Source organism: Danio rerio, chromosome 15 (assembly GCF_052040795.2).
Source record: "Danio rerio strain M-AB ecotype USA chromosome 15, GRCz13ab, whole genome shotgun sequence".
Classification (NCBI taxonomy): domain Eukaryota; kingdom Metazoa; phylum Chordata; class Actinopteri; order Cypriniformes; family Danionidae; genus Danio; species Danio rerio.
In genome coordinates this window covers 15,942,921-15,969,636 of record NC_141035.1, presented here as the reverse complement: position 1 = coordinate 15,969,636, position 26,716 = coordinate 15,942,921, and the positions used below count along the sequence as shown (strand labels likewise).

Genomic DNA, 26,716 nt, shown 5'->3' with positions numbered 1-26,716 from the left:
CATCATCAATCAAGAATGAATGATTATATGATGTCATGGCTTTGCAATTAAAACATGTTGTTATAATGCAAGTCAAAGAGGTGAAAACAGTCACTAACATAATAAAATAGTAGTACATTTACCCAGAGTGCGCTGATTAGATTAGACAATTCTAAAGAATTTTTAAAAAATGTGTCGAAATATGATTTGTCATCAACCATCATTCCATTTGATTGAACACAAAGAAAGTTGTGGTCACATTAAGCCTCAAAATCACCCTAGAGTGGATAAAAACATGCCCAACAGCACACAAGGGTTAAAATGAAGCCAAACACACACACACATACATACATACATACATACATACATACATACATACATACATACATATACACACACACATATATATATATATATATATATATATATATATATATATATATATATAGTATGGTGTGAATGAAAACAAGCTACTTTAATCACATTGCTATTATTGCATGAACAACGAATGTCAGGCACATCAATATCATTGACAAATTGTTGTTGTTCAAACTTTCAGAATTGAACCAGAAGCAGCAGGTTATCCATGTAATTAATGTCCTCGTTTATAAGTATAACATCATCTTTTGTAACATTCTGGCTTTTATTGCACCTCTCTTTTGAAGATGTGTTTTGTGATTTTGTATAAAGCTTTTTTAACAGTACAAAAAAAGTAATAAATAAATCAGGCACTGGCAAAACAAATCTTTAATCATAAGAAATAGTATATTTTTTACTTTGCTGAACAAATAATATAATCATTTACCAGCAGGTGCTAATTGGGCCACAGTAACCATTTGCCCTAAGGTTTTCAAGATGAAGCATATTTGTCTTTGAGATACAGAAACGCATATTCCCACCATTTTTTTTTTTTTAACAAAATCTCATGTAGTAGTTGTCTTATTCTGCATCCTTTCTGTCTTAAAATCTAACAGCCCCTCAGAGATTTTTAGGGAACATTTAAAAAAACAAAATTGCAGTCTAAAATGACAAAGTTTTGATGGCTTGTCTCAAAATGCACATCATCATTTGCTTCATTGTTTGCGTTTTGCTGTGAAAATACACACAAATCTTGTAACAAAAAAAGAAATAAATAAATAAACAAAATACAAATATTCTCAAGAACCACAAAATCCTGGAGGGACTGACCCACTGCCAACACACTTCACAGAATGCATAATCACTATTAGCAGACAGTGTTTTCAAATTTGAATTTCAAATTTCTGCTTGGATTTTCACCTATTTGACACTTTTGTATGTATTATTTTGTATTTTCTATTGGATTCAAGTCCGGTGATTGGCTGGACCATTCTACAGCTTGATTTTCTTTTTCTGAAATTGTTTCCTTGGCTGTGTTTTTTGATCATTGTCTTGCGGAAATCTCCACCCTGGTTTCATATTTATCATCCTGACAATGTAGATGTTAGACTGCCACAGATAATATTTATGTACAAAAAGGAAGGGCAGAGGGTTGCTGAATAACTATTGAGAGATTTCAGCTGTTGTCTGGGCTTTCACTGCCTTTTTACACCTTCCTTTCTTTATGTGTTTAATACTTTGCCTGTGTCATTTCATTATATTACATATAACTTCATTTGTTAACTAATTAGATTTGTGTTCTTTTCATATATGGATTTTTTGGTTGTTATCAACATCTGGTGAAAATTTTAAGTCAACAGTACCTTCAGAGATGTGCATTCTAAGAAAAAAGTATTATATGTTGAATACTTTTTTCACCCACTGTGTGTGTACACACAGATACACAGTGGAAATATAGGCAGCACTTGTAATCAAGGTAACTTTAATATATCCATGCTGTTGTATGCTTATGCCGCTGTTGGCAGTAGTAGTTAACTGCATCCATTTGATTGTTTTGACAGTGGAGTTAGGTTGCAGCTGTACAATAACTATTTTTACGGAACACCACACATAAAATGGCCCCACAACCTGACAGATATCAGAGAAATATATCTGTCTAGAGAAACCCAACCTGTCTCTGTGACCACCTAGGCTCTGAAAACTGCACAAATAAAACTTAGGAGTCAGGCACACAGCCCATCTGAAATCATGGCATATCAAAAACACTCTCTACCTGTCAATCATTGTGTGAATTTGGGTTTGCTGCTGTGTCTTTGGAGGGATTTCTTTAAGGGTTGAAATCATGGGTTGAAATCACAGATGGCTACTTTTGCAAGTTTCTTGCCAACACTGAAACACTGAAAAACATGAATAGCATCTTATGTGTTTGAGTAAAATATGCAAAAAGCTGACTTAGAAGAAGCTATTCTTCAGGCACAAAACATGTATTATCAAAAATTCCCACCACTTAATGGTGCTCATTCAATCATCATTCCATCAGTGTTGCCAAGTCAGTCTGGATTTTTTTCTATGCTGCTCTTTTCATGCAATGCACATGGCTCACCATACAATATTGAAAAGAATGGTTTGATAGTCTCTTGGCTCAGATTTCTTTTTGTTTTCAAGTGGGCTGAGACGATCTTAGACTGATTGTTTTGGTGCAGATCCAATCATGATTACCCTGTTCACATATGCCCAAATAAACCAACCTAATGTAGAAAATGTGTCAGATTCCAAATCAATGAGTCAGGTGTGGAGAAATTATAATGAGGATTGTGCAAAGATTTTTTTTTCACAATAATATGAAGATGCATTGCAGTCACATTCTGGTGTACACATTCACTCTGTTACTGGAACTTGCCACTAGGACAGTCCTCAGAAAGCAAATTTTCCCCTTGCACATTTTTATGTTCACACCGTCAGGAGGAACTCTGAAGTCATGTAAGCTGACTAACATGAATATTTCATTGTGGCACTTAACATTTCATTGTGTGGGGTGGGTTTCAGGATAAAGCATATATGATGTAGACAAATCAAGGTTATTATATTGTTTTAAATTTAATTTAATCTTCAGTTTTTGGAATGGTTTGGCTTGTTGAGTTTTTTAATTTTGTAAAAAAGTAAAATGTGCTTTAACTACAGACAGTCAGCTTTATTTTGAGTTTATTTACATCCAAATCAAGTAAACAGAATATGAATTACAACAGGTTGCATATGTGCCTCCCACTTGTTAAGGGACCAAAGGTAATGGGAATAATTTAATATTTTAAATCCTTTGCCGTTAATTACAGCCTAAAGTCTGGAACGTATAGACATCACCAGACAATTGGTTTCATCTCTGGTGATGCTGTGCCAGCCCTCTACTGGAACTGTCTTCATTTCCTGCTTGTTTTTGGGCATTTTCACTTCAGCTTTGTCTTCAGCAAGTGAAATGCATGCTCAAAAGGATTCAGATCAGGTGATTGACATTGCTATTGCATAACATTCCACTTCTTTTCCTTCCAAAAAAAAAAAAAAAAAAAAAAAACATACTGCTTTTGCAGTATGCTTTGGGTCAATGTCCATCTGCACTGTGCCGTCTAAACAGTTCTAAAGCATTTAGCTTAATATGAGCAGATAGCATTGCCTGAAACACTTCACAATTCATCTTGCTGCTTTTGTCAGCAGTCAAAACATCAATAAAAACAAGAGAACCAGTTCCATTTGCAGCTATACATGCCCACACCATTACATTACCACCACCAAACTTCACTGCTCAGGATTATGAACAGTTGCCTTTCTTCTTCTTAGTATTCTATTCCCAGGATTTTGGTACAAGTTGATATTGGTCTCATCTGTCCATAGGATGTTGTTCTAAAACTGTGAAGGCTTTTTTTTTTAAACTCTAATCTAAGGCCTGTTTTGAGGCTCACCAAGGGTTTACATCTTGTGGCTAACCCTCTGTGTTAACTCTGGTGAAGTCTTCTCTTGATTTTGACTCACATATACCTACCTCCTGGAGAATGTTGTTGGCCAATTGTTTTGAAGGGTGTTTCTTCCCCATGGAAATAATTCTTCTGTCATCTACCGCAGTTGTTTCAGGGGTCTTCCAGGTCTTTTGGTGTTGCTGAGCTCACTGGGGCATTCTTTCTTTTTATAAATGTTCCAAACCAGAGGTGCTCAACCCTGTTCCTGGAGATCCACTTTCCTACAGTTCAGCTCCAACCCTGATCAAACACACATGAACCAATCAATTAGAGAGTGAACTTCTAACCTGAACCTGTTTGATATGGGTTGTAACTGAAATGTAAAGGTAGGTAGATCTCCAGGAACAGTGTTGAACAGTCCTGCTTCAAACAGTTGTTTTGGCCATGCATGTTTTTGCTATTTCTCTCATGGGTTTGTTTTGTTTTTCCAGCCTAATGATGGCTTGCTTGACTGATAGTGACAGCTTTTTGTTGAGAGTTGGCAGCAACGGATTCCAAATGAAATTAGCATACTTGAAATTAACTCTGGACCTTTTATCTGCTCATTGTAGTTGGGATAATGAGGGAATAACACACACCTAGCTATGGAATAGCTGAAAAGCCAATGTCCCAATAGTTTTGGTACCTTAACAAGTGAGAGGCACATATGCAAACTATTGTAATTTCTACACTTTTTACCTGATTTGGATGTACATACCATTGTTTCATTTCAAATTCATTGTGTTGGTGTAAAGAGTTAAAAATATAATGGTGTCAACATCCCAATATTTATGTACCTGACTGTATTTCTGCTTAGTTTTAATATATTTAATTTAAGTAGTTATTGTTTAGCAGAGTTCACAGAGCAAACAGAGCAATATCTATATTAACTCTAACTTTGTATTAATAAAATAAATATATTATTTGAACACTGAACCCAAAAACCTAGAACAGTTTTTCCACACATTTCCAGTGTAAACTTAAAACATTAGCAAAGAAACGTCTCAACACATTGGAAAATAACTACACTAAAAATAACTACAACCAGTGTTTCCAATGCATTATTGCCAGAGTAGCACAAATCAAATGTAGAAATATAAATGCTCACAAAGGCATCAACTACATATAATGGTAGGTTCACACAAGATGCGAATAAAGCATCACACGTGAGTGATTTACATGTTAAGTCAACGCATAGACATAAGCGTTCATGTTTCACTAGCACAAAATAAGTTTTTTGGGCATTTGCCATGCTTAATGTGTGATTTGTAGTTGAAAAATCTGAACTTTGGCAGACATTTGTGCACACTAACCAATCAGGAGCTTGCTCTAGTAAGTGCGTGATTATGATGCAGCGTTTGTAGCTGGTGTTCTGAGGGAAAATCCTCCTGATGACACTGGACAACAGCTCTACTGGCTCAAGTTGGCATCATCTAAATGCAGCTTTTGCAAAGAGTTTATGAACAGCGCTGGGTGCATCTCTAAAGGATTTGGTGGACCCATGAACAACACCAATTTATGCCATTTTTCAACATTCCTAAAGCACATAAAGCACAGCCAATCTCAATGTCAGCCTTTAGCAACTAAATGGGCGTCGCCAGGCAAACAGATAGCATTTCTGTAATCTGTGTCTATCATGGTTCACTTTTACACAGCAAAGTTTTTTAAATTGACCAAAATAGCTAAAACAAGTCACGTGCGAGTCCTGCTCAACTGTCATGCTTCCTATTTTAATATTTGACAGGGGGAAATAAGACATTATCTACAAAAAAAGTGTGCTTTAAATTTGAGTGGATATAAATCAGATATAAATCAGAGGTAAGACTTTATCATACATAGCAGTTGGCTAGTATTAGTATTAGGCATTACAATTTAATCTCTCTATAAGAGATAAATAGAGAGAAATAACAGATGAACAAAGACTACTGTTCATTTAATTTTCCTAAAGGATAAACAGCTCTCCTTAATAGTTAGCATGCTTTCACTTTCGTATTTGACATGAAATGCACATTTTTGATAGAAATGACATTCTGCCCTATTCATAATTATATCTTCATATAGCCATATATGCCTATTACATTTCCATTATACACTGTGATATAGCCTGGTTTGGATTTTTTTTTCTTTTTCACCCGGAGTCGTTTCAATCGAGCCAATACCACCTCATTCAGGTGATCTCAGGCCGATTGTTTTGGCGCGGATCCAAGAGCAATTGCTGTGTTTACATATGCCAAATGAACTGCGCTAACTTGGGAAACGTGCCAGGCTCCGAAACAAAAGTCTAGTAGAGACTACTAGAGACTATTAAGTAGGTGTGAGGTGGAGGTGGTTGGAGATTAAATCTGCAGAGTTGGTCTAGTTGGTTTCAGTTGGCGTTGGGAATGGAACATGCATGTCACATGTTTGAGTGCATAGTAGGTGTTTTTATTCATTCATTCTGTCTGCGTTGCCATTGTTTGTTTGGCCACGTGCTGTTATGTTTGAACATGCAGTTAATAAGATCTCTCATTGGCTGCATGTTCTAGTCCAGTTTTACGTAAACACATGGCTTGTGTTCTTTCTTTGTACCATGTGCTCTCCCGTCTATTGTGTTGTGCCACCCAACTTGTTATCCTATTATTTATCATTGTCTTCACCTGAGGCAACGCAGTGGCACAGTGGGTAGTGCTCTTGCCTCACAGCAAGAAGGTCGCTAGTTCGAGCCTCGGCTGGGTCAGTTAGTGTTTCTTTGTGGAGTTTGCATGTTCTCCCTGCGTTAGTGGGAGTTTCCTCTGGGTGCTTCGGTTTCCCCCACAGTCTAAAGACATGTGGTATAGGTGAATTGGGTAAGCTAAATTCTCCATACTGTATGAGTGTGAATGGGCGTGTATGGATGTTTGCCAGAGATAGGTTGCGGCTGGAAGGGCATCCGCTGCGCAAAAATGTGCTGGATAAGTTGGTGGTAAAAAAAAAAATAAATGAATGAATAAATCTTCACCTGCCTTCTTGTCAGTTTATTGCTTCTCTTTCCCTATTTATTGTCCCAGTGTGCTCTTTACTGTGCTGGTCTGTCATCATTGTTCGTGTGTCAGTCAACCATGGCAAGTCAAGTTAGTCTTGTTATGTTATATGTAAAAAATCCTTAGTTCTTTGCATTTTGGTCCTCGCCTCATCCTTCCTTACCCTGACAATTAGTTGCTACACTGTAGAACCAAAACAAAGTTAAGGTAACTCAAACTGTTTGATGAAACCGATTACAACAAACCATTTAAGTAAAAAATCTAATCCTAATGAGTACTGTGAACTTAATCCATTCGAGTAAATGAAGCAATTGGAGCACAGTAAAACCCAATGAAGAGAACTTAAACCAATTAAGTACTGTAAAACCCTGTAAATTAAGGCAACTTAAACCGTTTGAAAAAAAAAATTGATTGCAACAAACCATCTGAGTTTAAAAAGAAAACTATATGAGTACTGTGAACTTGCTCAATTTTAGTTGAAGTAATGAGGTATTTATTTCATTATCTTCAATGCTGAGTTTAAAACACTTTCCAAATGAGTAGAACTACACTCATTTCATTTTAAAAAGTTGACTGTTGGGTTTTACAGTGTAGTTAATTACTTATTAGTAACTAGTAAAGTTATGGTAACTAATGACCCAAACTTTTCTGAATTTGATTGTAATGCAATAATGTGCACCTTTTGTAAAGCTGCTTTGATGAAGGAACAATACTTATTGTGAAAAGACTGTACAAATAAACTTGAATTGAATTTCCTCACTTTAGCATCCCTACTACTGAATGATATAAATTGCCATGTTGGTAAAGTGTAAAACCCCACATCTTCCAGAAGACATTCATTATTCTTTCAAGAGCTTCAGAGCTAATTTCAATACTTTGGCTGCACAACGACCTCAACTGAAATAGAAAAGTCTGAAATAGCAGAGATCTGTCATGTCCTATAACAGGCTTAACAGATGCGATAAAGCAAGTGTAAAGTCTGACTTTGCAGTTCTGCTTGAGGAAAGGCAGAAATGCGAGGATGTGTGTGTCGTCTCCTGCTGACTAATACGTTCTCAGCTCTAATTAGGCGATGCTTGGGGGTGTAAGGCTCTGCATTGTCATAATACACATTTACAGTAGTTCTCTGAGGCCGTCCGCATCCCCGCCGCCTTTCATTAGTGCTTGCTGAAGACTGACCTCAGAGATTTTACCTGCGAAGAGTCACAAGTGAACCCACACGCTGGCTTCAGCTTTTCACTAAACAGCCACATGAAGCCGATTCTGCTGTGACATTTCAATTTGAGAGCTGCAGTTGGTGGCAGAGAATTGAAACCAATGTAATAATTTTGTTGGTAAAATCAAAGGGCTGTAGTATATATATATATATATATATATATATATATATATATATATATATATATATATATATATATATATATATATATATATATTAGTGCTGTCAAAATTAGTGCGTTAACGCATGCGATTAATTTGAAATAATTAACGCGTAAAAAAAATTTACGCAATTAACGCAGTTGCAGGTTTTTTTTTTACTTCCTGTTGTGGTGGACATGTGTTCAACATGCAAAGAAACATGGATAAGGTCAAGGAAGCACTTTTTAAGGGCAAGTATTAGTATAACAGAATTAATGTCGCATCACCAGGCTATCCAGAGTGATCATGCGTGTTGAATCTGAAGGGAGTCGCTCCGGCGTGTTGTGTGTGTGTGTGTGTCAGGGGTTGAGCGAGAGACATATTTGAGTAGGGGCGTGTGCGCGCGAGACGTACTTAAAGACCGGTAGGGATAAGTTGCGCGCGACGTCCCTGAAGAGCGGTGGGGGCAGGGGTGGACTATGGCGAGACTGTCTCCTTCGTTCGGTTATCTGTGGCACTATCCACTCACCATAGCGCACTGGCCATCGGGAGCACCGCGACATTTCCCGGTGGCCTGACGGTCAGTCTGGCCTGCTGCCGTGTCATCGATTACCTTACCTAGACATGCCATAGGCTGCTTGCAGCTTGATGGACACCTCAAACCACGAATCAGGCGAGCGCGATTACCATAATGTCCAATCATTTCAGCGACGTAGCTATTTGCATAGAGCTTCTGATACTAGCTACAACTTCAGTCAGGCAAAAACACGGAACGTAAACAGAAAGGAGGAGCAGAGAGGGAGCGCATGAAAAGAAGAAAACCCCTGGCCATAGAAGCAGAAAAATGCAGCAAAATCACAACTAGGTTTGAGACCAAGGGAGCAGGTTGGTCAGAATACAGCACATTTAAGTTGAAGTCAGAATTATTAGCACCCCTGAATTATTAGCCCCCTGTTTATTTTTTCCCTATTTTCGGTTGAATGGAGATATTTTTACAACACATTTCTAAACATAATAGTTTTAATAACTCTAATAACTGATTTATTTTATCTGTCATGATGACAGTACATATTATTAGACTAGATATTCTTCAAGACACTTCTACACAGCTTAAAGTGACATTTAAAGGCTTGACTAGGTTTATTAGGTTAACTAGGTAGGTTAGGGTAATTAAGTAAGTTATTGTATAACAATGGTTTGTTCTGTAGACTATCAGAAAAAAAATTATAGCCTAAAGGGGCTAATAATATTGACCTTAAAATATCTTTAAAAATTAATAACTGCTTTTATTCTAGCTGAAATAAAACAAATAAGACCTCCAGAAGAAAAAAATATTATCAGACATGCTGTGAAAATAATTCTGACTTCAACTGTATATAATCATTTGGCAGATTTACGGAAGATTATCATTTATTTGCAGGCATCTGGGAGTCTCTGCATTTGCGAATACTCCTGCAACTTCCGGGAGACTTGTGATGTCTGGACTTGACTGTTTTAGCAACTGGATGACTGAGTAAAATTGTTTCTACTTTATAATTAATGTTCTCAACTCACAGCAATACAACTTTACAATGAGTGTAATTGTTTGTATTCAATACTTTATTGTTATGGTAACACTTTACAATAAGGTTCAATAGTTAATGCATTTACTAACATGAACTAATCATGAACAACACATGTACAGCATTTATCAATCATAATTGAACATTTACTAATGCATTATTAACATTCAAGTCCGTGCTTGTTAACATTAGTTAATGCACCATGAGTTAACATGAACTAATAATGAACTACTGTATTTTCATGAACTAACGTTAACTAACATGAACAAAAACAGTAGTAAATGTATTGTTCATTGCTTGTTCATCTTAGTAAATGCATTAATTAACATTAACTAATGAACCTTATTGTAAATTGTGACCATTGTTATAATTTTCCAATTTCCATATCTGCAATGCCTGTATTTTGGCATTTTTTGCAGTCCACTGCAGAATCCAACTTGGAAATCAACGTTTTCTTTATTGTTTTGAAATCCAAATGGCATTAACATGCCTGTGTTTTATTTCTGTAATAAATATGGCTGTCAAGCAGAATCTTGATGGTATATTGTGGGTTCCCCTTCGGGGGGAACTTCAGCACTATAAGTGGATTTGATTTGTAAAATCCACGCATTGGGAGGATTCGGATCAGAAGCCGCTTGTCTGGAGAGTATTGAACGGGCCAATGAATGAAATTAATTGGCAGCGTAAGCTTGCGCAGGTGTGCGACATCTGCAATTATCTCAGCATATAAGCACACCTGAAGCCAGCAGACGCCATCCTTTTCGCTTCAGATCCTTTCTGAGTGAGTCGATGAGGGTTCCTCTTGCTGATCAGCACTTCAGGGCGAACGAGTGTGTCTCCCGGTCCAGAGTGGGTCTTCGCGGTGGCAGACGGTCGAGCTGGGTTACTCCCTTGCCTGCGGTTCTTTGGGTCCGGTCCTCCAGAGCGGTGCGTATAGTTGCAACTTTCCTAAAAGAGCAACACAGTCGTGCAGCACGTCCTTTTCAGGATGGCGCTCCGACTGTGCGTTTCTGGATGCGGGGGTTTCCTGTCTCCGGATGATGGACACGATCACTGCATTGCATGTTTGGGGGTCCAGCATGTTAATGCGGTGCTCGCTGGCGGTTCATGTCGTCATTGCGATGCCATGACCGTTGCACAGCTAAGATCGCGGCTAACTTTCGCAAGAGAGCGAGCCACCCCAGTTGCCTCCTGTTCTAAAAAAGCAGCGGGCGCTCGGGCAGATCTGAGGGTTTCAGCGGGAGCTAATCCGCCGCCCACGGGCTCGCGGACCTCTCGCTCCTCACGGCGCTCCATCCAAGCTTCGGGTGGTGAGAGTGATCCGTCTAACCAGATGGTAGCTCTCACACTCGCTGACACCGGAGATCAGATGTCCTCCGCGGCATCGGAGGGTGGGCTTTCACTGTCCGACGAAGATCCGGACCCGCTCGCCCCCTCCGGGCAGGTGAGCGCTGTCAAATCGGATCCTGAAGCGGACATGTTAGCCGTGCTTTCCCGGGCTGCTTCGGCCGTGGGGTTGGAGATGGTTTATCCCCCAGCTCCGCGGCCGGACCGACTAGATGGGTGCTACGTAGAGGACCAGAAGGCGAAGCCTTCGAAGCCTCTCGTCCCCTTCTTCCCGGAAGTGCACAGTAGGCTCACGCAGTCCTGGAGGGCACCTTTCTCTGCCCGTGCTGCGAGTGCCTCCGCCCTCACCGCCCTTGACGGCGGAGCTGCCAGGGGGTATGAGGCGATCCCGTCAGTGGAGCGCGCTATCGCGGTCAATCTTTGTCCGCGCGGCGCCTCTACGTGGCGGGGTTTGCCCCGCCTCCCGTCCAAGGCCTGTAGGTTGTCTGCCTCCCTCGGAGCCAGAGCTTATAAGGCTGCGGGCCAGGCTGCTTCTGCTTTGCACGCGATGGCCACCTACCAGCGCTACCAAGCGCAGGCGCTGGCCGAGCTGCACGAGGGCGGGTCCAACCCAAGCTTATTACATGAGCTGCGCACCGCGACCGACTATGCTCTTCGGACTACTAAGTCCGCCGCGTGTGCGCTGGGGAGGACGATGTCCACACTTGTGGTTCAGGAATGCCACCTCTGGCTAAACCTGGCCGATATGCGCGACGTTGACAAAGTTCGCTTTCTTGACTCGCCCATATTCCAGGCTGGCCTGTTCGGCGACACCGTCGGTGAATTCACCCAGGAATTCAAGGCGGTGAAAGAGCAGTCGGATGCGATGGGCAATGTCATCTATCGGCGTGGCCGTAAGCCCGCTCCGCCCGCCGGGCCATCCACCTCCGCTGTTCCTCGCCGAGGGCGCCCGCCAACGAGTGCTGCCCCGCCCCCGCCTGCGCCTCCGGCCAAGCGGGCGCGGCGTTCACCTCGAAAGCAGGCAGCCCCTCCTGCCCAGGGCGCCGTTAAGTCCAGTAAACGGACCGCGAAGCGTCCCTGAGACAGGCCATGCGGAGAAGAGGAAACTTGCTCTTTCCCCGCTGGAGGGCGGGGCCCCGATAACAACGGTACTTTTCAGTGCCACCAAAACATCAGTAAAAGAGCACTTTTTCCCTTCCCCGGATGTGACTGCACGAGTTCTGCCAGTCCGGGACGCGCTGCCTTCCGGCTCGCAGACTCTACGTGCTTCGCCAGTGGCTCACGAGCGCTGGGCGGACGGTCTCCCTTCCCTCAGCCCTCCAGCCCCCTCTCCGGAGTCAGGGTGCGGAGCCAGAGCGAATCGCTCTCCTCCAGCTCTTCCGCGGGACCCTCGTGCTTCCCGGATCAGCACACCCACTCCGCGCTGCCCCACCGCTGGTACGTCAGCGATTGTAGCGATGACTCCATTAGCGAGGGCTCTGCCTGCCTGGTTAGCGCGGGCCAGCCCCTCGCGGTGGCTCATACGCACAATCAGACTCGGTTACGCGATTCAGTTCGCGAAACGGCCCCCCAAGTTTACGGGCGTGTATTTCTCCAGGGTCAACCCCCTGTCCGCCCCTGTCTTGCGAGAGGAGATTGCTGCCCTCCTGGCGAAGGGTGCAATCGAGCCGGTTCCTCAAGCCGAGATGGAGAGTGGGTTTTACAGCCCATACTTCATCGTACCCAAAAAGAGCGGTGGGTCACGGCCAATCCTAGATCTGCGCGTTTTGAACCGCTGTCTGCACAGGCTGCCGTTCAGAATGCTCACGCAGAGGCGCATTCTCCAATGCGTTCGTCCTCGGGATTGGTTTGCAGCCATAGACCTGAAGGACGCGTATTTCCATGTCTCCATTCTTCCACGCCAATGCCAATTTCTGCGGTTTGCGTTCGAGGGTCGAGCGTGGCAGTACAAGGTCCTCCCCTTCGGGCTCTCTCTGTCTCCGCGGGTCTTCACCAAACTCGCGGAGGGTGCCCTAGCGCCCCTTCGGCTCGCGGGCATTCGCATACTCAATTATCTCGACGACTGGCTGATTTTAGCCCACTCGCGGGAGCAATTGATTGTGCACAGGGACAAGGTGCTTCGGCATCTCCGCCTACTGGGGCTTCAGGTCAACCGAGAAAAGAGCAAACTCGCCCCCGTGCAGAGGATTTCTTTTCTCGGGATGGAGCTGGACTCGATCACCATGGTAGCGCACCTCTCCGAGGAACGCGCTCGCCTGTTGCTGAACTGTCTGAGGAAGCTCGACAGCAAACTAGTGGTCCCACTGAAGTTCTTTCAGAGGCTCCTGGGGCATATGGCATCCGCAGCCGCCGTCACGCCGCTCGGGTTGCTCCATATGAGACCACTTCAGCACTGGCTTCACGATCGGGTCCCCAGACGCGCATGGCACGCGGGCACACACCGGGTCTCGGTTACTGCGCTGTGTCGCCGCGCCCTCAGCGCTTGGAACGACCCCTCGTTCCTACAGGCCGGTGTGCCTCTAGGACAGGCGTCCAGCCATGTTGTTGTTTCAACAGACGCTTCCAACACGGGTTGGGGGGCCGTGTGTCGCGGGCATGCGGCTGGGGGCCTCTGGAAGGGTGCCCAGCTGCATTGGCATATCAATCGCCTAGAGCTGTTGGCAGTGTTCCTCGCTCTCCACCGCTTTTTACCGGTGCTGGAGCGGCAACACGTGCTGGTCAGGACGGACAGTATGGCGGCGGCGGCGTATATCAACCGCATGGGGGGTATGCGCTCTCGCCGCATGTCTCAGCTCGCCTGCCGTCTGCTCCTCTGGAGTCACCCGCGGCTGAAATCGCTGCGCGCCATTCACGTCCCAGGCACGCTCAATCGTGCAGCCGATGCGCTCTCACGACAGCTGTTACGCCCTGGAGAATGGAGACTCCACCCCGAGTCTGTTCAGCTGATATGGGCGCGATTCGGGGAGGCCCAGATCGATCTGTTTGCTTCCCCCGAGAACGCTCACTGCCAGTTGTTTTTTTCCCTGACCGAGGGCTCTCTCGGCACGGATGCACTGGCCCACAGCTGGCCTCGGGGCATGCGCAAGTATGCGTTTCCCCCAGTGAGCCTGCTCGCGCAGTTTCTGTGCAAGGTCAGGGAGGACGAGGAACAGGTTCTGCTAGTTGCGCCCCTTTGGCCCAACCGGACCTGGATATCAGAGCTCTCACTCCTCGCGACGGCTCTCCCCTGGCGGATCCCTTTGAGAGAGGACCTACTCTCTCAGGGACAGGGCACCATCTGGCACCCTCGCCCCGATCTTTGGAACCTCCACGTGTGGTCCCTAGACGCGAGGAAGACTTAGGTAACCTACCGACTGCGGTGGTTAATACCATCACTCAGGCTAGAGCCCCCTCCACGAGGCGCGCCTACGCCCTGAAGTGGAGTCTATTCACTGAATGGTGCGTCTCTCGCAGAGAAGACCCCTGAAATTGCCAGATTAGTGTTGTGCTCTCTTTCCTTCAAGAGAAGTTGGACAGCAGGCTGTCGCCCTCCACTCTCAAGGTTTACGTGGCCGCCATCTCCGCCTATCATAGCGCGGTAGCTGGCGGCACCGTGGGAAAGCATAACCTGGTCATCCAGTTCCTTAGGGGTGCTAGGCGAATTAATCCATCTCGCCCCCCTCTCATGCCCTCTTGGGATCTCGCCCTTGTTCTCACGAGTCTGCGATCCGATCCCTTTGAGCCACTCGAATCAGTATCTCTAAGATTTCTGTCCCTGAAGACAGCTCTGCTGGTTGCGTTGGCCTCCATCAAGAGGGTCGGGGACCTGGAGGCATTTTCGGTCAGTGACTCGTGCCTGGAATTCGGGCCGGATTACTCTCACGTCATCCTGAGACCCCGCCCCGGTTATGTGCCCAAGGTTCCTACCACCCCCTTTAGAGATCAGGTAGTGAACCTGCAAGCGCTGCCCCCGGAGGAGGCAGACCCAGCCCTTTCTTTAATTTGTCCAGTTCGCGCTCTGCGCATTTATGTGGACCGTACTCAGAATTTTAGATCATCTGAGCAGCTCTTTGTCTGTTATGGCGGTCGGCAGCAGGGAAGTGCCGTATCAAAACAAAGATTATCCCACTGGATTGTGGATGCCATTTCACTCGCTTATTCGAGTCGAGGTCAGCCGTGTCCCCCGGGAGTTCGTGCACACTCCACTCGGAGCGTTGCATCCTCTTGGGCGCGTGCACGTGGCGCCTCTCTAACAGACATCTGTAGAGCTGCGGGCTGGGCGACACCCAACACATTTGCAAGGTTTTACAATCTGCGAGTGGAGCCGGTTTCCTCAAGGGTATTAGGTAACCCTTTGGTGATTGAGGAGACAACTCGGTAGGGTGTTGAAACACGCTTGCTGCGCCATTCTCCCTAACACGGAGGTACGTGCGCCTTTTTTATCTGTCAGTAAAGTTCCCCGTCAGGTGAGCCCTGCAGATTCCTCCGTGGCCCCCAGCACTGACTCAGCGGAGGAGTCACTTGCTGGCCCACTACGTTGTTGGTCTGCCCGCTGGTCAGCCCGCGTTTTGGGTATAGGTGCCTGCTATGCGTGATCCCCACTAGGCGATCCCATATGCTTATTCCGCCACGGTTAAGTCCCCCCCCCTGGGCGGACCCGTGTCTTCCCTCTCCGCTAACCACTCTTTTGCTATGCGTACTCCCCCTTTTTAGGGCTAGTCCATAGGTAAATTCTGCCATCTATCCCCCCCTTGGGTAACGGATGGCCTCCGCAGCGTCCTCCCTATCGGGATTGCACGCTTCCCAACGTACTGTCGTATTTCCTAGAATTATCTAGATGCTCACGACTTCCCAAAAAATATATCTAAATCCGTAAAACTTCTGTTGAAGTAGGATAAATTAGGGCCAGGGACACGTTGGAGGACCGCGCCCCCCATGATGTGGGTGCGTCACGCTTGCTTGACTATCTCCTCATCGGGGGTGTTGGTAAGGTGCAGTCATTATGGCGCTTTCAATGGGCTCCCAATGCGTGGATTTTACAAATCAAATCCACTTATAGTGCTGAAGTTCCCCCCGAAGGGGAACGTTCGAGGTTACTAAAGTAACCCTTCGTTCCCCGAGGAGGGGAACGGAAGCACTATACTCCGTCGCCATAATGACTGTCCCTTAGCTGTTTGAAAGTCTCTTCAGCTTAAAAGGATGGCGTCTGCTGGCTTCAGGTGTGCTTATATGCTGAGATAATTGCAGATGTCGCACACCTGCGCAAGCTTACGCTGCCAATTAATTTCATTCATTGGCCCGTTCAATACTCTCCAGACAAGCGGCTTCTGATCCGAATCCTCCCAATGCGTGGATTTTACAAATCAAATCCACTTATAGTGCTTCCGTTCCCCTCCTCGGGGAACGAAGGGTTACTTTAGTAACCTCGAACGTTTGTTGTTTACATTAAAAAATCTGTTATAAGTTAAACAAAAATTTGAATGAACAAGTATATTTAGAAATTAAATAGTATTTGTCTTGTGTTTACATTAATTTTACATTTGAATAGCCAAAATACATGTTTCAGTACCCTTATCAGGGTCAATGTCTATTTAAATATGATAGATAGATAGATAGATAGACAGACAGACAGACAGACAGACAGACAGACAGATAGACAGATAGATAGATAGATAGATAGATAGATAGATAGATAGATAGATAGATAGATAGATAGATAGATAGATAGATAGATAGATAGATAGATAGATAGATAGATATCAACTGTGTAAAACATATGCTAGAATAGTTGGCAATTCATTCTGGTGTGGTGACCTCTGATGAATCAGAGACTAAACCGAAGGAAAATAATGAATAAATTATAGTTTAAACAAGACAAAATGAGTTTTACATCTTTGATTGACTTGTTTATTCATTTGTTCATTCATTCATTCATTCATTCATTCATTCATTCGATTATTTATTTTTTTATTCATTTGTTTGTTTGTTTGTTTGTTTGTTTGATAAATTTCTTTAATTTTATGTTTTCAAACTTAGATTTTCTTTCTTTTAACATTTTTTAAAAATAAAATGAAATAATAATAGCATAAAAAATTAAATTTACAAATATAAATAAATAAATGAATGAGTGAATGCATGAATTAATTAATTAAATAAAAAATAATTAAATAATAATGTATGTATATATATATATATATATATATATATATATATATATATATATATATATATATATATATATATATATATATATATAATAAAATAAATGAAGAAATGAATGAATAAATGAATAAATAAATAAATAAATAAATGAATAAATAAATAAACAAAAGGTGAAAAAAAAACATATTCTGTCTTGGTTTAAACTATCCTTTGAAAAAAAAATTGTTTATTTATGTTTGTTACTTTTCTTTAAATTTTAGGTTTTTGTCTTTTTATTTTAAAATAAAATTAAATAATTAAATAACAATAGCCTACAAATGAAAATTAGTAACCAGAAATAAACGGGATTAATACACATAAAATAAATAAAATAAATAAAGTTAATACATTCATTCATTCATTAGCTATTCGGCTTAGTCCCTTTATTAATCTGGGGTCGCCACAGCGGAATGATCCACCAACTTATCCAGTACGTTTTTACGCAGCGGATGTCTTTCCAGCCACAACCCATCTCTGGGAATCATCCACACAAACTCATTCAAACTCATACACTACAGACAATTTAGCTTACCCGATTGACCTGTACCGCATGTCTTTGGACTGTGGGGGTTTTCAGTTTCTTCTACACACTCTCTTTATGGAGGTTAATGTATAGAGATGTTTTATGACAGACAGCATCCATCAATTTAGAAAACTGACCTTTTAAATGCTCTCTGCGTATGATTAGATTGAAATAGATATGTTGGTGAAATAACCTGCTTCTTTTTAATATCCTCTGTCGCTCAAAGATCACTGTCATGAATGAAATTAGAATGCGATGGAGTTGCTTGGCAGTTATTAATCTATTCTTAGGACGGATAAAGCAAATTAGTATGCATAAGCATAGAACGGATAGCAAAAAAAAAAAAATGCTTCTTAATTGAGGAGTCAGTTTGAGAGAACTGGGTTGCACTGCATCAATAGGACAAAATAATGTAAGTTTTTTTTTTTTTTTTTTGAAGAGAACATGGAATCTGGAATTAGTTTTTGTCCATCGGTTTGGTAAATATGCAGCTTTACGCACAATGATGTCACAAACAGAGCTTCATTATCAACAAATGGAAACCATATACAGACCTTGAGGAGCAATTTAACAGCATGTTTCCCCCGGAAAGACAAATTGCAGTATCTGCGTGCACAAATTACAGCTCCGGAATGAATATTTGAATGCCAGCTTGGAGAAATGAAAGACATTGGTTTACTCAAAAGAATCACATTGTTAATTAGTGAAAGATAAAAGATGGTTCACTGAATGGTTTTTCCGTTTAAATAGTTATATATAAATGGCGAAGCAGTGGCGCAGTAAAAGGTCGCTGGATCAATCTTTGGCTTAGTTGGTGTTTCTGTGTGGAGTTTGCATGTTCTCCCTGCATTCGCGTGGGTTTCCTCTGGGTGCTCCGGTTTACCCCAGTCCAAAGACATGCGGTACAGGTGAATTGGGTAGGCTAAATTGTCTGTAGTGTATGAGTGTGTGTGTGTGGAGGTTTTCCCGGAGATTGGTTGTGGCTGGAAGGGCATCCACTGCGTAAAAAATGTGCTGGATAAGTTAGCGGTTCATTCTGCTGTGGCGATCCTGGATTAATAAAGGGACTAAACCAACAAGAAAATGAATGATATATATATATATATATATATATATATATATATATATATATATATATATATATATATATATATATATATATATATATATATAACATATAGTGTTTTATGGTGTTTGCTAGAGTGTTGTTAAGGTAATCTGGGTGGTTGCTAGGGTGTTACTAATCCGTTGCTACGGCATAGTTTTTTCCTGAAGTGTTGCCATGGTCTTTCAGATTACTAATAAATTGTTGCTAAGGTAAATAGAGGTGCGTTTCCTTGTTGCTAAACCGCATTAGTATCTTGGTACAATGCATCGTTTGAGAAAACTATGTAGTGTTTCCCAAAATCATAGTTTCTCTGTGTCGTCTATAATTTGAACAACATTAGTTATAACATAAAACATCGATAATGACGCTCTAAATGGGGTGGAGTAACTACTTCTTTAGAGAAAATCCATATTTATTTTTGTGTGTGTGTGGAAATTGTTTTACATGCACACTTTGTCACGATCCCCAGCGATCTAACCACCAGAAACCGCTGGAAAACGTTCACACTCACACGAACTGCAATCCTGCCTCATAATGGACTTCAAAACCGAGTCATGCAACACACACACACACACACACACACACACACAACCAGTTCCAGATTCTGACTGATTAGACTAGGGTTACCACTTTGATGCACAAAAATAAGGGACAAAAAAAAAAATTACCACTTATTTTTGGGTAAAATTTACCAAAATTGACCACTGGGTAAATCGCAACTTAAAATATGCATTCAGGAAAGAATGAACACTTGGACATCAAAATAAACTGTCTTTTACATCTGTGTTAACCGATGCAGTCAGTCTTTCTTTTTTACAACTCTGCAGCACTGATATAGCCACGTTGTGTTTAATACACAATTGCTTTAACTTAGAAAATACTAATGAACCTATTTTTAAAGGGTGGAATTGATAACAGATTTTGGCTAAAATGTTTGTCATTATTTGCAGTATCACCTATCCAAACATGAAAACAGCACATACATAAACATTAGATGCTGTAAAAAAAAGATTTGATCAATTAGTCCTGACAGCAGCATATGTTTTTAGGTCATTTTAACTTACTGTACTAAGTTAATCATATCCTGTCTTAATTGTATAAGTTATGCAAGCTGTTTTAAGTCAGTTTAACATAATATAAGTTCAATAAAAAATTGAAGTTCAATTTTACAGTGTAGTAAAGTTTTCATATAGCCTATTTCTAATTTTAAAATATGGAAAGTTGCTATTTACAAGTTTATTTTCCTTACATGGGCATTATGTTGTTTATTAATGTACTAAATGTAATGTTTCATGTAATAAATTCATGCTTATGAGCCAGACTTAACCTTAACTAACAAATCTAAATTATTACATTGGATTATGATCCACTTACATTGCATTTACAGAATTTTTACAAATTTGTGACCCAGTGTGAAAACCAGGCCACATCTAATTCTGAGATATTGTTTGACTGTAGCCATTCATTTCCCTGTGATTTCAGTTGTTGACATTGTTTTACTCAGTTAATATTAAATACATATATTATTATTATTTTTTTTTTTATTATTATTACTATTATTATTATTATTATTAGTATTAGTATTTTCACAGACTGTTCTTTATTTCATGTAGAAAACAGTAAATTACAAAAAAAAAAAAAAAAAAAAGACTCCAGCTAGATTTTAACAGACTGGGTCACTGTCATTACCATGTCTGCTTCGGGAGAGACTTGGGGCACAGAGAACAGTTTGACTGCTTTGATTTTTGCGAGCTCTCCAGAGGCATGTTGTCCCACAGACCGCATGGGCCACAGAGAACGCTCTCCGACAAATTGTGGAGTAGCTTAACAATAATTCCTAAAACTCTGCAGCCAGATATCTGTTTCCTCCCACTCTCTGCAGTACTTTTGCAGTCGATTGCGTTTAAACTGTGAAACTTTAAGAAGCGGAGGGTTACCTGGAGAAGCATCTGCCATTACTCTCTGTCAACACTTGACAAACTCTGCTTAGAAGACCCGCCCTCCTCACTGGACAAAGACCAATCAAACTAACGAAGACATCAAGTATTACCCAATCAAAAGTAGGACATGAGGCAAATTCAGTAAATGCGTGTGGGATGATTTGCATGAAAAGCTACTTTTAAAGAATTATGAAAATACGGGACAAAACCCGTCCCGTATTGATTCAAAACGGGACACGCAATTTCATTCTCAAATACGGGACGATTCCGTATTCAAGGGACGGGTGCAACCCTTGATTAGACACTCTCAGCTGATGCTCATGACTATTGATTATTTGAACTATTTAAACCCATCTGTTACACACACATTGCATAATATTGTTTAGCTGTTGTTGTCTGTACGTAAACAGTTGTCCTTGCTTCCTGTTTTATTTATTTATTTTTTTGTGACTTTGGACTGTTTATCGTGTTTTGATTCTTCTGCCGTGCTTCTATCGTGTTTTTTTTATTATTAATATAATTAATAATAATAATAATAATAATAATAATATAATTCTCATATCCTCACATTTCTATTACATTTACAACAATCCCACATCAAGCCATTTCAACACCCAATTAAACAATACAATCATTCAAACTCTGTATTTCCCCTGAAATCCAGCAAAAATGGCAATATCTCCAACATGTGGCTGATGACAGGAAAGAGAAGCTGTCTAATTTCGCCTTCGTTAATAACATGATTTCAGGTCAGCTGTTCTGTAGGAGGCAGCTCTATAAATACTGATGGAAGCAGAGAGAGAAGGAGAGGCGGATTTTAAATTTAAATGCCACGAGGGGATCGCTGGAGATTGAAGCCCAGGAAAACCCTGTTAGCCACCAATCCAGCCACCAATCTGCATAATTCCAAAGCTGCATCCAATAAAAGTGGAGCGATACCATCTAGACAACACTTGAGAACTGATTACACTAAATGAGATTCAGAGGCAATAAGCAGAATCTGCATATCGCGTAAACCTTCAAGACATTGTAAATTCTTGCAGATGAGAAATAATGTCATTCAGGAGCAGAAAACAGGAGCTGCATCTGATACTGATCACTCATTTACTAATCCCAATATACTGTAGTGCAGTGGTTCCCAACCTTTTTTTTCCTGAGACCCCCTTTTTTCCCAAAAAATATCGTAAGGCCCCCCTCCACATTTAATGATATGATCACTCATAAAAGTTTGCAGTAATGATGACAAAAAAAAAAAAATAAAATGTTTTTAAACAAACGGTGTATTTATTACTATATCTAGATATGTTTTTGCACAAATAATAGCCTAATGTTTCCCAGAGATGCGTTGCAGCGGGAAGGGCATCAGCTGCGTAAAACATGTGCTGGATAAGTTGGCAGTTCATTCCGCTGTGGCGCTCCCAGATTAAAAAAGGGTAAAAAGCCGAAAAGAAAATGAATGAAGGGGGGGTAGGTTGGGGGGGTTTCGTAGGTTGCTATGCGACCATTAACCGTTTTCTCAGAGGATGACAAACCGACAAAACATTGCTGTCACTCTGATACAAGTTTTATTTATGAAGTAAAGTACAAAGCGCTGCAGTGTTTGTGTGTTCTGTGTTTGTCTGAGAACATTTGTCTTACCAAAATGTGAATATTCCATACAAGCTGAAGCTCAGGCCCGGATTGGCTAATCGGGAGGACCGGGAGAATTCCCGGTGGGCCGGTCCGTTTTTTGGCCGCGAGGGCCGATGTCCCTAGTTCCAGAATATGTTGCTCTCAGCAGTCACACTTTTTAAAAATAATTTATTTATTTACTTGACCACAGCCTTCTTATTCATTATTTTACCGCAGCTCTGCTCTTTTTATCTATTTTCTCGTAGCCTCGTGAGCAATATGCAGCCTGCAGGTTAATGATGATATAACTAGATAAGTCACCATTCATCATACAGCTGTTGTGGTACAGTGGTTAGTACATTAATTTATGACGCGGCCAACCTGGGTTCGGTCCTTGTCTAAATAAATTTTTTTTTTTTTCATTTTTATTGTTAAGACATAATACTGTAAGGGTTGTTAAACATTTGAAGTTCTAAAACAGCTGTTTTCTCAAAAAAAGACGTAATAGTGTATTTAGAAACTGAATTGGAAATGACCTTATTTTAATATAGTCAGTGGTGAACTGAGGTGGGCTGGTCTGAGGCTTGAAACTCCAGGGCTGAAAAAGAGTCCCAATCCGGCCCTGCTGAAGCTGATCGGTCAGTTCTTGTCACGTGACTTGCAGTCCACTTGCAAGTCACGGCCCGGGGTTCATTGGTGCGAGCGCGTCACACTGCTTGTGCGCGGAAACCCCGCACCTCCATTGGAAACAACTAACTTGTGCAGAGTCTAGAAACACGCAATATGCCGTCATTTGCAATCTCCATCAGTTGATCTTCTTGCACAGCCTTGGTGTATTCACCTGATTTGTTGACAAGTGGATTGCGGATCTATTCCTTGGCAGTTTGTGGGTCGTTCACTGGGCCTTTTTCCTTTATCAAAGAAACTTTCTAAAGATGTCTGTTGCTTACTTTTTTATCATTTTACTGCTTGTAGGTTAAATTTGGGCGCTCAGGTGACCGAGACTTAATGGAGTCAGTTTTCAAAATTAAAGACTGTTCAAAATAAATGATCACTCAGACAAAATAAATAAAAAAAAAGTGAAATAATTAATGATTTCTTGTGGGGCCCGGTACCAATTGATCCACGGATCGGTGGTTGAGGACAACTGAGCTAGGGGATGAAATGAACTAAGGCAACTTGATCATTCACCTAATTTTCCATTGCTAAGATTTTTTTTTTAAATATGACGTGACCCCCCACAAAGCTCGCTGAGGGCCCCTTGTGGGCCGCGACCCCCCTGTTAAAACCGCAATGTAATATTTACTTTTTGAGCTTGAATGTTAAACTTTTGAGTTGAATGTCACAGTTTGTCACAGATCTGTCATGACAACTACCTGAGATGTTTTTTTATGGTAATTAATTTATGCATAATGCAATGTTAATGTGTTTGCTCTTGGTGGAGTAAACCTGCTGCGCTGCTGCTGCTTTGATTATTGGCGAAGAGCAGATACAGAGACCTGCTATTTGCTACTGCTATTAACAGACATGCTGTCCAAGGGGCCGATCAGACCAAATGTGCTTTTTGCGTTAAGAGGCACCTTTTTTGAATGATTAACTAATGGCCGTGTGTGTTTTGTTTGCTGCTTATGCACGAGGTGTGCCTTGCATTTAACCTCCTGCTGCACTTCGCGTTCTTGCCTTTGCGCGCTATGTGCTCGCAGTCAAAACTCAACTCTGAGCAGAAAAAGCATTATGTCAGTCGTGTCTGTGTCATTCTTCAATCAAATGAAACAGAGACAGGGTTTTTCGTTAAAGTGACAGCAGTGTTTGTGTTGTCAAGATGGATACAGAGACTTTTAAAGAAAGAGGAGAGACTCGTGGTTGTTGTTTTGAGTTATTTGGTGCTGTATGACTCACAAATCTTAAATATCACAATATTATTGAATATTAAAATTATACCAATATCGACAGCAACTCTCACACAATACCCAGCTGATTCAGTCATTGCCCAATGACATACTGTAAAAAGCGCAAACACAGCAGTGTGGTGAACCTCGAGTTTTAAAACGCAAAAGTGTGTTCCGCGTGATTGGCCCCCAAGAACATAACATACAGTTATGAAACAGCTGCTAACATAATGTACATGAAACCCCCTTGGCAGATCTATACAGAGGTGGAGCTGGAATCCAACAATGAAATACACATTGTTAGCACAAACAACATCCCTGAGCTTTTAAAATGATAAGAGGCAAGCACATTCGCTGATAAAGCACCAGCAACCAATCAACTGCACCTTTAAATCATGAATAAATGTTGGCTCTGCATCCTGTGTTCGCTTCAGCCATGTTACTTTTTATGTTGCATTGCACAGGATTTTGGGAGATGATGCTCCAATGAGTGTACCTCTGATCTACACTCAAAGCCATAGTGAACTGTGGGTATAAAGGAGTAAATGAATGGAGTAAATACACTCAATAATATATAATATCAGGGGTGTGAACCTACACTGGTCTTACGGCTCGGTTTGTTACGATTATCATGCCACCGATACTGTTTAATTTGATATCTCAGTGCATCACGGTGCATTGAAGATGTTTTACATACAAAAAATAAATAAATAAAAAATAAAAATTGATATGTCCGTGCAATAACCTAGTTGTTAGCACGCCGACATATGGTGCAGTAGCACGTCAGTGCATCCCGAGTTCAAATCCTGGCTCGAGGACATTACCCAACCATAACCCTCTCTCTCTCTCTTTCCAACTTCGTTTCATGTGTCGATACTTTTCTATCTAATAAAGGCAAAAAGGCCAAAAATAACATTTTACTTGGCAACACAATAATTATTGTATTAAAATATAGAATTTTATATATCATTTTTAAATATATATTTATATATTCTTTGTAATACACTTTTGTAATACAAGCAGTCAGATACATGAACTGTACCTTTAATTTTGCCTGCTCAAAGAAAACACTCTTTTTGAATGTGTCAAACAAAACTCAATTACATGTAAAGAATGACATGAGCATTGAAAGCAAATAAAAAAAAATGTAAATATTATCTCAACTGATTTTTGAGCATTGTTGAGTGAGTTCTTAAACACCTTTAATTGCTTATGCAATCAACAAAATAAACGGCCGTGATTGGCTGTAACGTTCAGTACGGCTCTGGCAATGTTCAGCAAACAGTAACACGGACACTGATGTTAAATGGCAGTGGCGATCAGCTAATCTATTATACTCGACGACAAGGTGGAGAAAACTCACTCTGCAGACATGCTCATGTCTAGATCCACAAGTGGCATTATTGTTGTAACAGCTGAGAGAGGAGATAAAACGTTACCCCACGAACAAACCAGCAGGTCAAAAGGACCACAGAAAGTGTGAGAGAGAGAAAGAGTTTATAGTTTCAGAGAGTTTACTTTCATTTTTTTTTCTTAGCTGGGTTCTGATGTACTTCCCTGTCAGTGAAAGACTGTCCACCAAACTCACAAGCAGTGAATTGTGCACAGTTATCTACTTATTAAGTAGTTGGAGCATTTTAATTACTTGCTACTGCAACATACTGTAACGCATAAGTGATAAAGGACGTCAGTACATAATAACCGGTTAGGGTTATTACTCAACCGATACCAAATTTTTAAAATCTGCATCACAATGCACTATGAATTTGGACACCACAACAATAATGAAAGACACCCTGAATTGTGCACAGTATAGTGAAAAGACAGCAGTTTTGCACACTGCTACAGCTAACCCCAAGGCCTGAGCAAAACAACAAAAAAACAAAATGGCCCACAAATACAGAATTCGAAATAGATGATTATGACAGTTGCTGCTAAATAGCTTGGCAGGTAAAAGTCTGTCTGCGATTTGGCAAGCAGACCTTCGTTTGCTGTTCAGATCGGTTCGCTCGAGGCAAAGCATGACTTTCTTAATACATTCAGACACGAATGTATATAATCTGCGTGAGACTCAAGCGCATGTACCTATAAAGCAGTCAGTCTGTCACTTGGTAGCCTCTGGCCAGATATGTATTATGTATACAAGTATAGCTCTGGTCTGCTTGAATATGCAAAGACTTCAAAGACTTGAGTTTTTTTTTTTTAGTTTCTATATCATATTTCACCAACCTTGCATCGCTACAAGTATTAAATATATATGGTACACATATACACACACACACACACATACACACACACACACACACACACACAGACACACAGACACACAGACACACACACACACACTCGCATTTATACACACACTGGTTTTACTCCCTTT

The 26,716-nt window shown here is 41.3% G+C and overlaps 1 protein-coding gene across 1 annotated transcript; it reads left to right on the top strand.

Moving 5' to 3' along the window:
• Positions 1–11,885: 11,885 nt before the first annotated feature.
• LOC147840542 (uncharacterized) lies at positions 11,886–16,512 on the top strand. The gene is made up of 2 exons (XM_087283751.1): positions 11,886–16,122; positions 16,444–16,512. The coding sequence occupies exon 1, from the start codon at positions 11,946–11,948 to the stop codon at positions 14,424–14,426; it is 2,481 nt and encodes an 826-aa protein (XP_087139877.1). The 5' UTR covers positions 11,886–11,945; the 3' UTR covers positions 14,427–16,122; positions 16,444–16,512.
• The last annotated feature ends 10,204 nt before the right edge of the window (positions 16,513–26,716 follow it).